At 44.3% G+C, this 15,120-nt stretch overlaps 1 protein-coding gene across 2 annotated transcripts in view; it reads right to left on the bottom strand.

Moving 5' to 3' along the window:
- The window catches only part of flnbl (filamin B, like), a 62,701-nt gene that overhangs the window by 6,575 nt on the left and 41,006 nt on the right, over positions 1-15,120 (bottom strand). The window contains exons 20-41 of one of the 2 annotated variants that reach the window (XM_070840207.1): positions 14,800-14,917; positions 14,481-14,560; positions 14,129-14,314; positions 13,430-13,744; positions 13,126-13,231; positions 12,063-12,263; positions 11,364-11,537; positions 11,056-11,218; positions 10,748-10,908; positions 8,981-9,272; positions 8,505-8,658; positions 8,187-8,376; positions 7,835-8,082; positions 7,242-7,325; positions 6,476-6,581; positions 5,436-5,576; positions 4,930-5,058; positions 4,327-4,500; positions 3,353-3,511; positions 2,531-2,734; positions 1,970-2,122; positions 1,576-1,698 (exon numbers count right to left, since the gene is read on the bottom strand). In XM_070840207.1, the coding sequence (XP_070696308.1) occupies positions 1,576-1,698; positions 1,970-2,122; positions 2,531-2,734; positions 3,353-3,511; positions 4,327-4,500; positions 4,930-5,058; positions 5,436-5,576; positions 6,476-6,581; positions 7,242-7,325; positions 7,835-8,082; positions 8,187-8,376; positions 8,505-8,658; positions 8,981-9,272; positions 10,748-10,908; positions 11,056-11,218; positions 11,364-11,537; positions 12,063-12,263; positions 13,126-13,231; positions 13,430-13,744; positions 14,129-14,314; positions 14,481-14,560; positions 14,800-14,917 (3,661 nt within the window). The remainder of the gene's footprint in view (positions 1-1,575; positions 1,699-1,969; positions 2,123-2,530; positions 2,735-3,352; positions 3,512-4,326; positions 4,501-4,929; positions 5,059-5,435; positions 5,577-6,475; positions 6,582-7,241; positions 7,326-7,834; positions 8,083-8,186; positions 8,377-8,504; positions 8,659-8,980; positions 9,273-10,747; positions 10,909-11,055; positions 11,219-11,363; positions 11,538-12,062; positions 12,264-13,125; positions 13,232-13,429; positions 13,745-14,128; positions 14,315-14,480; positions 14,561-14,799; positions 14,918-15,120) is intronic. The other variant, XM_070840217.1, reaches the window with a different exon arrangement.

The following is a 15,120-nucleotide window of genomic DNA, read 5'->3' as shown; positions in this document are numbered from 1 at the left end:
CTGATCCAAATGATTTACTATCATGGCAGGAGTGGAAGACATACTGAGATTTTGTACTACCAGTAAACTTTTGCATTCAAAGCTTCAAAAATGTGTAAAGGCTCTAAACTTGTGATCTAAAAAGTAAATAGTAACTAAGGTTGTCAAATATAGTGCAATGAAAAGTAACTTCGTCTGGAATATAGTGGAGTTTTCAGATTTATACGGCACAGTACTAATTGTAAACAGTATCGTGATACAAACAGGCAGGTGACAGATTAAAGGAAAAAGCTTAATGTACAAGTTGAGAATCTTAAACACGGCTTCTTCACTGAATGCTTTGATGGGACTGGAAATGACGGCATTCGGATGCTATGGCTTCCACAGTCACAGAAGTGTTTGACAGCCCTCTCCACCATCATAGAAACACCAAACGACAGATTATTTGTTGGAAGAATGGCATTCATCCCTCCAGTCGATGGCCAGAAGCACTGAAGCTGTTCTGGAGGCTCGTAGAGGAACAAAAACTTGATAACAGACTTTTCCTTGGTTTTTACTGTAAGTTGCTTATATCAGAGCACGGCCAACTTATTACTGTGATATATTTATTGTATCAACCAACCCTAAAACCAAAACAAAGCTGGAAATGGATATTGTGCTCCCAGACACACACACACACACTTAATAAAGCATGTTATGTTGCAAACCTTGTGCTGCCAACCCGAGCATTTTTTAAAATTTTTCCTAGGGCTCTACAACGCACCCTCCACCCCAGCATCGCCCCCCGAGCAGCGCGCATCAACGACCCAAACGCTCCTCGCTGCCCTTGCCCTTGCCCCCCCTGCCAGCACTAGGCCGGAGAGGCCGGAGATGAGGCGGACATGCCCACGGGAGAGGCTCTGATCCTGGGCAGCGGCAGAGGAACAAGTCCCGTGACCGCTGGGTCTTCCAGACCACCAGAGGGAGCAGTAGGAGCGGGAAGAGGAGTGAGAGAGGAGCTGCCGAGACAACACCAGGAGGAACCAGCTCACTGGAGGAAGAGGATGAAAGGGGGGAGGAGGAGAGAGAAGGACGAGGACAGGATGATCGGAGACAGGGACGGAAGGCAGAGGGGAAAAAAAGGAGAAGCTGAGGAGGAGAAGAGGGTGGCATGATGGAGGAGAGGGAGATAATGTGTTATTGCAAAAGGAGGTAAAGAACAAGTAAGGCAAAGGAATACAGGAAAAAGAAAGGCAGAGATGTGACAGCCAAAGGGACAATGGAAGGAGAGGGAAAGAAAGACAGGAAAAGAAGAGATTAAGAGAGGACAAAAGAGCAGCAGTAAGAAACAACAGACAGAAATCAGAGGAAATATCAGTGCATCAGATTGGAAACTGGAGGAGCAGCTCTGACAGAATACTGATGGTCTCACCAAGTTCAGGACCTGCTCACTTTTACCAAAGGCCTTTTCACAGACAAACAAACACTCACTGCTGTTTACAGGTGATGGATATTAATGAGACAAAACCTGCTGCATCTGTCATCCAGGTGTGTGTGGACACAGACTCAGATTAGCAAGGTAAGAAAGTGTGTGTGTGTGTGTGTGTGTGTGTGTACCTGGTATCTTCAGACTGAGGTCACACACACTCCCCACGCTGGCAACAGACGCTGCCTTCTGTCGTCGGGTGATGCTCTCACGGATACGGCCCTCCCCCGTCACCCGCACTGTGAACGGACTTCCTGTTGACAAACACGCACGCCTCATGTTATTTGTCTGAAAAGACCTATTCCATGATGGCGAAGTTTAACTGCTGGACACAATAGAAAAGACTACACTTTTGTAACAGTCACAACCATATTTTTGAAAAAACCTTAAAATACCTCATATGAAACATGCAGTTATTTCCACGCTCAAAAATATTATTTTGCCTTCAGGGGATTTGGAATCAACAGTTCTTCCAACATTAACAATCACTGAGTGGAGTTTTAAAAGAAAAATGTTGTTTTTTACCTGGTACGTGTTCCTCAGCGAAGCGGATTGAGACGATGTAGTTTCCTGGTTCAGTAGGACAGTAGGTGACGCCACACGTTCCATCCTCCATGTCCTCCGTCTGGATGTCCACCTTACTGGGGCCTTCGATGGACAGAGCCAGGCCGCCATAACCTGAACACATATGAGCAAACACATGTGAGTAAAGCTGGCAGGATGACAGCAGAAACAGACAAAGTAGTTTAATGAATACAATAATATTACTGATAAAAGACAGGAATCACCCCTTTATTGTACAAATTGAAACTTTGACCTGATGAGACGAAACGGCAGGAACATTTCAGTCTTAGCCACAAATGTGAATGAAATGGTGGCGCTACAGAAAAAAGGTCAGTGTATGACTGAGGTCTGAGGGATTTATCCTCTGGGGAACATGACTGAATGCACAAAATCTGATGACTGTTGAGATAATTCAGTCTGGATTTAAGTGGTTTACTAACTGTTAAACAGACATTGTGATCCAGAGTGATGCTGCTAGCATGACAAGGAATACATTTGAATATCAAAGGCCTGCATACTGACCAGCTTCCCGCGTGTCGACCACAAAGCTGGAGTTGTTGAAGGTGGTTCCCTGGACGAGTCCGTCGCCATGAACTTTGACTTGGCTGGCGTCGCCGATCTCAGACTGGACGACCATGATGGTGATGGGACTGTTGGTGACGTGATGGCCGTTCTTCAGGATGCTGACCTGGTGCTCACCCACCTCACGGGGGATGAAGGAGATACCTGGGAGTAGGAGAGGGACAATTTTAAGGGAATTGAAGGTGGAAAAGGAAGAGACGTATGCAGTGGGAAAATGGACAAAAGTAAAATGGAGGACAATGTGAAGTAGTGGAGGGGGAGGATGGAGATGAAGATTTTCTGTTTTTTTAACTTTTTCTGTCAGGCCTCCCTTTAAATTTCCAGCTCAGGTCACTGTATCACTGCCCTCACAACAATAAAGAAAGTTCAATATGTGCAACAAAAAAGGTATCAGGTATCTACGTTAGCATCGTCCCACTTTGTCGTCTTTGAATCTGAAGCGTCTCCTGTTTTAATTTTCGATCCTGTGATATATTTATCCATTTTGCAAACCTGGACTGGCTCTCTCTCTGTCAAATCACCATAGAGGCGTTTTTGTTTGGTGTGTCACCCGAAAATGAGTCTGAGTCGTCTGACGTCAAACATTTTTTCTGTGTGCTACATTTTCCCGACCGAAAAACCCCTGGGGGGGGGGGTTGCGCCCCACAGAAACACTGGGTTAGACAAAGTGAAGGAATAAACATTCAAATTAACACATAGTTACAATAACTTTGTTATCAACTCTAGAGCATGCACGTGTGTGTGTGTGTGTGTGTGTGTTACCGATGTGGTTGTTGGCCATTCTCTTTAGCAGGCAGGGCTCGTCACGGCCGGATGGTGCCTTGATGCTGGCGGTCAGCTTGCTCAGATCTGTCTCATTAATGTCCAGAGAGAAATCTGCTGCAGAGCCCAGTTTGACCTGAGAGCGCCGCTGGTTGTCCTCTGAAACACACACACACACACACGCACACACACACACACACACACGTAAGACACCACTGTGGACATGTAGCTGAACCCAGCTGTTACAGCTTAACTGTCATTATAAACTTTTATGAACTTAAACCTGCCTTTTATGAGACTTCACCTCCTCCCTATGTACAGCCTGAGTTTAGCAGATGTGATAAACTATGATACGATATGTTTGCTTCTACCTCCCCCACCAATTAAATTTAAAACTACGTTTTTCGACACAATGTTTCTGAAATTCAAGGCTCTAAAAATGTATGATCAAATGAGCATTAGTTGTGTAGGGGTTGGCCACACTGCTGCTCTAACCTGTTAACATGGACGCTAAGAACGTGTGCTCCTCAGGTAGACAGTGTGTCCCTGGTCTTATTGTGCACTGTTACTTTTTTTTACCTTTTTTGTCAACACAAAATGTTTCATGTTTATGTTTGTTGTTAAAGAGTTTGGGTGCAGTATCACCTCTGGGGTTTGATTTTATTTACCTATTTATTTCCCCCAAACTGGCGTAAAACCCTAAACCTCATGTTAAGAAGTCTTTGAAGAAATCCTGGATTCACATCTGAATCTGGACCAAAACCTTTTACTCACTGGCTTTTGAGCGATGCTGCTATGTAAAACAGACAATGACAATATTCAACTGACGAGGAGGATAAAAGCCTTCTTATTACGGATTTGGTCTCCAGTGCTCCAGTGAAGGTTTGTGATTGTTGACCATTGATAGTCTGCCTGTTCAACGTCTGTGTGTGTGTGTGTGTGTGTGTGTGTGTGTGTGTGTGTTGGAGCCTCACTGGTGATCCTGGCGGTGAACGGGCTGCCAGCAATGTGATCGTTGTTGTATTTGACCAGAATGTTGTAGTCTCCGGGGAGAGTGGGCAGGTAGCTGACGCTGCACGTCCCGTCCTTGTTGTCCACACAGCTGATATCTGCTTTAGATGGACCCTCGATGGCCAAGTCTAGGCCCCCTGGACAGACAGACGAACCAAGTGAGTATATGTGAAAAGGGATGTTATCATTTATTTACTTCAAACTACACAAATATAAAACCTTTGTCCCAAAACATTAATATGCTGCTTCTATGCAAATACTATTGTAACAACTCGTGATTTACCAGTAAAAGTTTACTGCTACATTACAAACACTACTACTGCAAACACCGTCACTGCAGCTGCTGCTACAAATACTACTAACACTACAGTTGTTCTACCAAGTGCTGAAACAATTAGTCCATTTGTCAGACAGAAAAATTATCAACAACAACTCATTATCAAGATAAAACATTGATCAGTTCCAGTTTCTTCAATGTAAGTATTTTCCTGTCTTTGATATCATTGGAAATTCAGGTTCACATATGTTATGAATAACCAATGGAATGACCCCTGTAGCTACCGTACCTTCAGAGGCGTCATCGGTGAAGACGGTGAACGTGGCCAACTTGTTGGCGACACCGTAGCTCAGTCCGGGGCCATAGGCTGTGACATTGGGACTACTGGCGTGGTTCACATAGAACTGAAGAGGAGACTCTGAAACACACACACACACACACACACACACACACACACACACAGTCAACACAATGAAATCCATTAAAACTACAGGATGAGACCAAAATCTCATTTAGGAGCCAGCCCACACACTTCACTGTCTAGGCCCGGTTTTCCTGGTTTGGGCTACTTAGCGCTCTTCCAGCCTCGTTCTAATGTCACTTATGGCAGAACGGCAGGTGTCCACATACTATTGGCCATTTACTGCATATTAAAGCTGTAACAGTGACATCAACCACACACACACACAGATTGTCAGGGTGTGGTTAATGATTTTCTTCTGCATATTCCTGACACACACAAACACACACACTATTTTTTTAAAATAACAAACATGAACAAACCACACTACTCACCTGGGATGTGTGTGCCGTTGTATTTGATGTGCATCTCGTGCAGGCCGGCCTCAGTGGGTGAGTACTGCACAGTGACTGTCCCATCCAGGTTGTCGGAGATCAGCGGCTGAGCTGATTTGCCTGAAGGCATCAGCACCTCACCTGAGAGAGAGTCAGAGAGTTTAGAGATGATGTACAAATTCTTTTCATATTTCTAATTTTCTGTTGCTATCCTGTGATTTATAATTAAACATTATGGTTAATGTATGTTTTTCATACAGTCTATTTACTGCCCCTTGTGGCATGTTTTTTTTTGGATCTCAGTGTCGGTCAGTCTGTCCACCCTTTAGTTCCAGACTGAAACACCTCTACAACTATTGGATGGATTGACACAAACCACCATACAGACTTTGGTGATCCTCTGACTTTTCCTCTAGCACCACTATGAGGTTGACATTTGTGGTTTTGAGTAAAATATCAGACGGATTAGATGGATTGCCACGAAATGTTGTACTTTCACCTTCCCCTCAGAATAAGTTATAAGATCCCATAACCTCTCTTCTAGCACCATCATCTGCTCAAAAGGTTTACTTGTACATTATTTTAGTTCATGACCAAATACCTGTAAAACCGCAGACACTCTGATCAGCCTCAGCTGTGCATTCATTTATTGAACATTAGCATGCTAACATGCTAAATTAACATGGTGAATGCAATCCTTGCTTCAGCATGTTAGCAATGTTCATGCGAATAGGTTCTTATGCTAGCACTAGCATTTAGCTCAAAGTATGGACCTCAAACAGCTGCTCAGGGGGCACTAATAAGCTCATTCTTGTCTGAAAAAATGAGGTGCAGAAGATGCCAAACTTGTTGGACAAGCCTCACAGAGATGAGATTTATTCTTTAGAGGCAGTTTTTTGATGATATGTTTCAGATTTAAAGGAGAGGAGACTTCGTGTTACAGGTCTTATTAAGATTTGTACGTTTTTTTCATGTAAAAGTGACTTGGGCAGACTCAGCAGACAAAATGAATTCCTTCGGCTCATCAGTTCCTCTCTCACCAGTGATTTCTCCCTTCCTGAAGGAGAAAGGAATCACCATGTCGAACGGTCTAAAGCCGCTTCCATTTACGCTGTTGCTGATTGGCTTGTAGTTGTCAGATGTCACCTGGAGAACACAGACAGACAGAGTTTAAGTCTATTTACACTAAAAACAGCTTCCTCTCCTTATCAGCGACCTGCATTAGAAACATGCTGCTGCTGCATCCAAGCCCCGCCCACACTAGGGCATCCTGGGAAGTGTAGTGCGATGGAGCAGGAAGAACGGAGGAAGAAGAGTGTGATGAGGGTGACTCTGTGATGCAGCCACAGCAATGAAGAGTGCACTGAGGAGCTGAGGAAGAGGAGAGAAACCACCACAAGAAACCCCCTGGAGAAAAAAAATAATTCTTAAGCACCCGTAACCATAGCAACTCCTTCTCACAAACACCTGAGTTTGATTATTCATGTAATGTTGTTAGATGTTTGCTGCGATCCCATTGGCTGAGACAAAAAGAGAAGTGATGACATGGAAGTGGCAAAGCGGTCAAGCGAGTACACTTTAGAATGGAGAGAAACAGAGAGAGAGAGAGAGGGGTCAGGTTTTAACCAGCAGCCATTCACCTGCAAGAGAGAAGCTGTGTGCGTGTGTGTTGTGTACTTACAGTACATGGCGTGTTTAGTGTGTGCATACACAGAAACTAAGCTTGTTTGTGTTTTTAAATGTGCGTATGAAAATTTATATGTCTGTACGTGTGTGTGAGGATGCGTGCGTGTGTGTTGGGGGTACCCAGGGCTGGAAGCCAGCTCCGGGGGGGCAGGCCTGTTGCTGTAGAGACGTCTGCTCCTGCTTCATGGGTACCTCATCAGTAGCCTGAAGACATGATAGTAAGGGTTAACACCTGAGCACACACACACACACACACACACACACACACACAAAGCAGCAGCTTCTTGATACCTACAACTGTCAGTTGACGCCTGTCAACTTTGAAAAAAGTTTTTTACAATTTTAACCCCAGATCAGCACATGATGGCTGCTGTAGCCAGACTTCTTCTGCTCGCTCGTGTCCAGTGATGGAATAAATGACATATGTGTGATTTATGTGTAGTGATTTGAGTGAGTTTGGTAAAGTCCAACATACAAACACACACACACACATACATATAACAGATGTGTTGATGCTGACATAAACTACGGTGGCCTGGAATGACAAGAATATGAAGCTGCATATACAAGATGTGTAGATGAGGAGATGAAATGAGATCTCCATCTGTCACCATGCCTTTGGGATGCTCTTCTGCGCAAACCTGCAGCAGATGAACAACTGGGCCTATGGGAACCCATATAGGATTCCTAATCAGTCTGCCTCCTTCCCTCACCATGACTTTGAAGGGACTTCGTGGGATGTTTTCCCCTCCAAAGCGGACGTAGATGACGTAGTTCCCAGGTGCCGGGGCGGTGTAGAAGATGTCGAAGGTGCCATCCTCGTTCTCCAGCACCTCGGCCTCCACCTCGCTGCCGTCGGGCTGAACCACCACGCAGCTCACCTTCCCCTTCCCAGCACCTTTAGCGTTCACCACCAGGCCCAGTTCCTCACCAATGGCCACCGTGGGGCCCACACCAGGACCTGAGTGGAGGACATTTTATTAGAGTTGGTATAATGCTGTTTTAAATGTTTACATTTTTATTCATTCATGTTTTCTGTGAGACGTTTCATCAGTGGTCACATACCGGTGACGGTGCACTTGCTGGCATCTCCGGTTGCCGTGGCGCGGACCCTATAAGGCGAGGTGGGGATGTCGTCACCACCGTACTTTATAACGATGGTATAGCGGCCTGCACGGTCTGGGATATAAGACACCCGGTATGTACCGTCACCGTTGTCATGGATACTGGGCTGCTTAGGTTTACCATCCTGGTCCTGAAGTAGAAGGAGAGGACAGAGAGGAAGAAAGACAGGACAGATCGTTTAAGTGTAATGTTTTCATCCAGGTGTGCGTATAATTATGAATGTGTGTGTGTGTGTGTGTGTGTGTGTGTGTTACTGACGGTGATGAGCACGCTCAGTTGGCCCTGGCCAGCGTCCTTGGCGTCGATGTTGAACTCGACTGGGAAGCTGGCAGGAACGCCACTGGTGAGCCCAGGGCCGCTGGCTCGCACTTTACTGGCATCGTGAGTGGGCAGAACCCGAAACTTGAAGGGACTAAAGAGACCACAGACACACTTATTACACACGCTGCTCGAATTTTCATGCATTTAAAACGGTGAGTTTTGAATTCAATTATCATTACAGACTGACATTGACACTTCAAATTTCAAATTACATTTGGGGAAATATTCAGATTTTAGAGATTATTATGCTACAACACAAAGAATTGCTGAGACTCCCTCTGCTGTGTCAAAAGAAGTTAGTAAGAGCAAAAACTAGACATTTATTTTTCGACAAAATTTTAAATTTGATTTGATTTTGCCTCAACAATGATCAGCTGACTCCTGAAGGAGACATTAGCAGTGCTGCCCTGTACCTGCGGGGGACGTCCTCCTCTGCGTACTTGACAGCTACAGTGTGTGGTCCCTCCACAGACGGAGTGTAGGACACCAAATGAGTCCCGTCCCCGTTGTCCGTCACCTCCACAGGCACTGCTACGCCTTTAGGCGCAGTGATGGCCACGGCCAGCGGGGCCACGCCCGCCTTCTGACAGTCCACCGTGAAGGATTGTGGGATATTAGCCCGGACACCTGACCCCACACCCGGACCAGACACCTTGACCTTACTGGCGTCCACCACATCCTTCACTGGGACCTTGAAAGGACTTCCTGGAAGTCACAAAAACAAAAGGAATACATTTTGTTGATTTTTTTTTTTTTATTTAGTGTTTTAATATTAAGATTTTCATCTAATCTTGGTCACACCAGTGTTGTGGTTTTAGAGGTGACAACACTGGTTGGTCCACCTCTGTGATCCAGACCAAAATATCTCAACAATTATTGGATGGATGGCCATGAAATATACAGACATTCATGGTCCCCAGTGGATGAATCCCACCGACTTTGATCCCCTGACCTTTCCTGACCTTTGATCCTCCCACCAGGCCACCAGGTTCAGTTTGGTCATAAACATAGTAAAAATAACAGCAAAAGTTTGTCTTTGAACAGAATCTTGTGTTTCCACAGCTGTCTAACAAAGCGTTTTGATTTGGCAGACAAAAACGGCTAAATTAGGTAAAGTACATTTGTGAAAAAGTTGCAGATATTTGCTGATTAGCGAGCTCCAGTCGTCCCCTCTCCCTCTAACAAAGACTAACTAAATTTAACTGTTCAAAGAAAGCACTTCCATCCAAAGATCATTCCAAGATCCATATCCTCAAACAAGGTAACTTGGGGAAGAATTTGTCAAATTGTTGCCACAAGAAACTAAAAAACATTTAGATATTTCTATCATGTAGTGCTCGATCTGTTCTATTGATTAGATAACTGACAGAACAATCAATAATGAAAATAATCACGTGTTGCTAGTGTCTGCCTTAATCTGCCTATGTATCACTGACCTCTGATCCTCAAACTCTTTCTTACTAACGCATGAAGCCAAACGATTGGCTGACTGCAACAGCTCTATAAAGCTTATCCTGGTGTTACCCTCTTAATAATCTTTCTGTGCCTTCAACTGACGCCTATGAAAGGTGTCAAACAAGGAAACATGCTGAGCTTTTCCTTAGCAAAGTCCATTAAACTGCGCTGCAGCTTTTTAACTTCGACCACATCTTTAAAGCATTAAACTAAAACATTCGGCCCGTCTTTTATCAGCCAATAAAATCTTAACAATAAGTGAAAAACATTAACCACATCTTTAACATCAGTGTTTTTTTTATAGGCGGAAATGAGAGTGAAGGCAACAAAATGTTATGAGGAAATTAACATTACTGGTTTTAGCCTTTAGGAAATAAACAGACGTGAGGATGTGTGTATGGATCTCTGTTGCTGATGACAATCAGTTGATTAGATTATTACTAAATCTTGCTATAATTAGAATTCATTCTCATGGTGTCATTAAACACATCAATGAGCCACACTGTTGCACTGGATCACATGTTTACTGAACTGAACACACCTTTTTCAAAATGAAACTATTTGTGAGACATTTTTAAAGATTTGTCAATGGGCTTGGAGCTGACTGCTCCAACAGATCAAACAACCGACCAAACAATCCTGCCAATCATAAAGCCTTGTAATGCCATAAATCGGGAGCAAGACACGGATTAAAAACTGCATTAAAATAAAAACTCTCATCTCACCAGGGATGTGCTCTCCTCCGTAGGTGATGTTGACGTCATAGAGGCCGGGGGTGTAGGGAACGTACTCCACGCTGCAGCTGCCATCTTTGTTGTCTTTGCAAGACATCTTCGACTCTGATGGACCCTCCACAGTGATGCCCAGTCCACCAATACCTGCCCCTCTGGTAAAGGAGCAATACACCCAAAATCAGCAATAGTTTTGAATGAAGTCAGAATATTTTTCATTGCAACAAAATGTGACACGAACTGACATTCATCTGCAGAGTAATTGCCTTCAAACAGTCACCGCCTTTTGCAACCAACACTACCTGGTGATGATGTTGAAATTGTTGGGCTTGTCAGTCAGGGCTTGTTGGAGCCCGGGGCCAGAAGCCACCACCCTGCTGGGGTCACATCCCTCTGACACAGAAACCCTGAAAGGGCTCTTAGGGACCGGTGTGTCGTCATACAGAACCTGGACACTGTGGACACCTGAAATACACAAGACAGACGGCGGCTGATGAAAGTGACAGGATAACACAGCATGCAGTTGTGGACTGCAGTAAAGTAGTTTGGTTACACCTTTATGATTCGTGTTTTTACATCTTAAAACACACAGATGAAGCCGTTCTGTTACCGTTCTCGAAAGGAGTGTACTCGACGCCGTACGTCCCGTCGGCATTGTCGGTAACCTCACAGTCCGTCAGCGCCCCGGACGGGTTCCTGACCTCCGCCTTCACGTGGTCTCCTCCTCGTCGGGTCAGAGGACGGGCGTCCACCGTGAACGCCGTGGTAGCTTCTCTGAAAACAGCTGGAGGAGAGACGGAGAAGGAACGCATGTTTAAAGGGACATTTTTAGCAAAGAGAACACTTTACTGGTCATTGTGTCATTGCTCGTCTTCTGTGAAAATAAAACTGGTGATGCCATAGTCATGTCATTGAGGGTATCCTCGGCTTGGGGCTTTGAGAATGTGGATTTATAACAGAAATCCTACATTGCGCCGCCTCTGGGTTTGACCATTCTTTTTTGTAATCTGTCTCTCATAAATCATTGTAAGCTAATTCTATGGAAGTGCAATACTAACCCAGAGTACCTCATTCTATAAACTTAAAAGGCTATGATATGTGAATGTTATGTTGCATGACCTAGAGTTAAATAATCTAAATGAGCCAGTTGGATTTAGTGCTTTTCTAATGATACGTGGATATACTCTGGATTGTTAAACAATGTTGTTCTGTCTTTCCTTAAACAAGTGTTAAAATGTTAAAACTGGTGTTCAAATAAACGAAATGTAACATTAAGCAATATTTTTAACACTGATGGACCATACCGCACCTTGTCCCTCCACCCCAGGTCCAAACACTTTGACCTTGGAGGTGTCGACGGCAGGATCCACCATCACCTTGGCAGGAAATCCAGGGACGGCCTTGCCACCATACTTCAGCAGCAGGGTGTACATGCCGGAGGTCAGGGGGACGTAGGTCACTGTGTAAGTCCCGTCTTTGTTGTCCACCACCTCTGTCTTCGCTTTCAGACCTGAAACAATCAATCTACATTTTACATTTCCATCACGGAACTGGACATTGTCTGATTATCGTGAATGTGAGCCCTTCTTTGTGCACACCGTTCATATATCCTCAGTGCTTTGTGAGACCTGCAGGAAAACTACAAGACCTTTCCAGACTTGATTATAATGAAAATCATGTGCAGTCAGACAATTAAATCCACCTTTTTTACTTATTAGTAGCATTTCAGTGTGGAAGATGTGTCATATCTGTCCACATAAAACAGCCACTTAGTTTAACATAAAGACTGGACACAAGAGGAAACAGCTCGGTTCGCTGTGAACAACAGTAACAAAATCCACCTACAGTTCTGCCACCTCACAAACTCATGAATTAACATGTTGTGTTTGTTTAATCCTTCTGCTGGAAGCACAAAAAACAGGGGTTTACAGGGGTTGTTTGTCAGACTGTCAGACCACAAAATGTTACAACCTGGCCAAGAAATAGTCCATCACACAGCCCCTCGTAAAATGAAAATCGATTTTACACTTTGGTTTTTGAACAAATCAAACAAACATACAACCTTGTTACTTAGTGAGCTTTACAGCTGCTGGTAGGTGTTTTGTAATGTGGAACAGAAGCAACCAAAATTGTTGAAGCCTTTTATTTGATGGGCAGATACAAGTGCGGTCTGTAAAGATTTTGATGTTGACTGGTGGACTATCTATTGGCATCATGTTTCAAGTCTCTGCATGAAACAAATGAAATACAGCTAAAAACTAATGGATAATTTGAAAGGTGTATGAGTATGTCACTGGCAGTCAATGGGCTAAAAGATGCACAACCAGCAGTATGTTTATTTGCAGCTAATAATGTCTACACTGTGGTGTTACCTGAGCCAGTGGGACTGGTCGGGGGGGTTTCTGGTATGGCTTCCAGGCTGAGTTGTCCTGGTCCAGCCCGTGAACAGTCCACATTCACCACACTGGTCTCTCCGACCTGCACAGGCACAACAAGCTGGATCAGTCTTTAAATTAAAAATGGACACATTTAACCTGCAAAGTTTAGTTGTCGCAGCGAAACAAAACACATCAACATTAAAATCCATCAGGGAACTGATTTAAACTGCTTTATGTGTCATCAGGTTTCTAAAAAGTGTAATTTGTAGCTTCAGCTCCTTCCTCTACAGAACTTCACCTTGGCTCTTTTCAGGCCTGACCCCGATGCCACCACCTTAGTGGGGTCAAAGGGCATCTGGATGTCGGCTTTGAACGGTGAACCTGGAATGTGGACCTCCTCAAACAGGATGTTAACCAGGTAGTCTCCAGGCTCAGTGGGCAGGTAGGAGACAGAACACGTCCCGTCACCGTTATCCGAACACTCGATCTTGGCCTCGGTCGGCCCCTCCACCGTCAGCCCTAAACCTCCGGTGCCGGCGCCCTTGGTGTCAATGGTGAACTCTGCCGGGTTTCCCACCAAACCTCCCTTCAGACCGGGACCGAACGCCTTCACCTGGTGGGGGGAGCGACAGGGGAGGATAATGTTGCCATGCGGCCACTTTTACTGTATTTTCAGTTATTACTTTCATGTTTTTTGTTGATGTTGTTATTTTCATTAATTTCATGTTCCTCATTTTTTGTTTTTCTATTTCCATGCTTGTCTTCATAAATAATTGCCATCAAGACTCATATACACATAGGCCTTAGTTGTCCGAGCATCTTTTGTTTTTGTAAGACTACCTGTTGCCACTCAATAAAAAAAAAATATTTAAAAAAAGAAACCAAAAGGAGCAACAACTATACTGAACAGAAAATAATAGATATATTAAGTTCTTTACAACCCTGTTTCAATACCTTCTTAAGACCACCTGAAGTATCCAATGTATACCAATGTTACCTTGCTTGGATCTGGAGGCAGCTGGGCCTCAACAGGGAAGGGGCTCCCAGGGACGGGGTGTCCGTCGTAAGACACATTGACAGCGTGGACTCCCTCCTCCGTGGGGGTGTAACGGACAAGACTGACGCCTGCTTTACCAGGCTGAGGCTCCACTTTACAGGGTACCGCCCTCTGGCTGGGACTCAGCTAGTAACACACACACTTACATAAATCATATTCTGTCTTTTTCATTTAGTAAATTAATCCTGTGAAAAACAAACCAACAACCAACAAATCAGCAATCCTACAAACAAGCTTACAATGATCAAAGAGAGAAATGTAAGAAATAAAAAAAATATTCCCTGACACTCACCACTGCCACCTCCAGCTGACCTTGACCTCCTGCACCTTTGGTGTCCACCATAAATTGTTGTTCCTGATGGACTTCTGCCCCTGAAAGACATTTATCAATTTAACAGTAATGTGATATCAATGCACTTCCAAAGTCCTGGAGAGGACTCAAACCAAACTAAATTTTGTAAATGATGAAGAGTTTCTTCTTTCCTGGTGGATAGTTGTTGTCATGAAAATGTATTCACTGAGAGAAACTTAAACGTTTAAATTGTTGAAAAGCGTGAACAAGTCACTTCACAGTTGGACAGAAAGCTGACTGGACACAGAGGATTTCTTACTTCCTTCCAAGTTGTCCACGGTGACTTTGTTCAGATCCAGCGGGGCAGCAACTCCGACTGTGAATGGGCTCTTGGCGATTGGATCTCCTCCAAACTTCACCACAATCGTCATCTCCCCCTGCAGACAATATGCAGAATCAATGGTTATCCATTTAGTACTTGGTAAGAAGACTGGAGATGAGTCACTGACTATGTTGACAGCTCTGCCCTGTGGAGAGAATTTAACGTACCTATTGAACAGGTGCATATTTATTGCCTATCTGTTAACCAACTTCACGCACTGCTGTTCATTTGATGCACATCTGAATCGTGCACCTTTTG

This window comes from Pempheris klunzingeri, chromosome 2 (genome assembly GCF_042242105.1).
Source record: "Pempheris klunzingeri isolate RE-2024b chromosome 2, fPemKlu1.hap1, whole genome shotgun sequence".
NCBI classification, from domain to species: domain Eukaryota; kingdom Metazoa; phylum Chordata; class Actinopteri; order Acropomatiformes; family Pempheridae; genus Pempheris; species Pempheris klunzingeri.
This window is presented reverse-complemented; position numbering and strand designations above follow the sequence as displayed.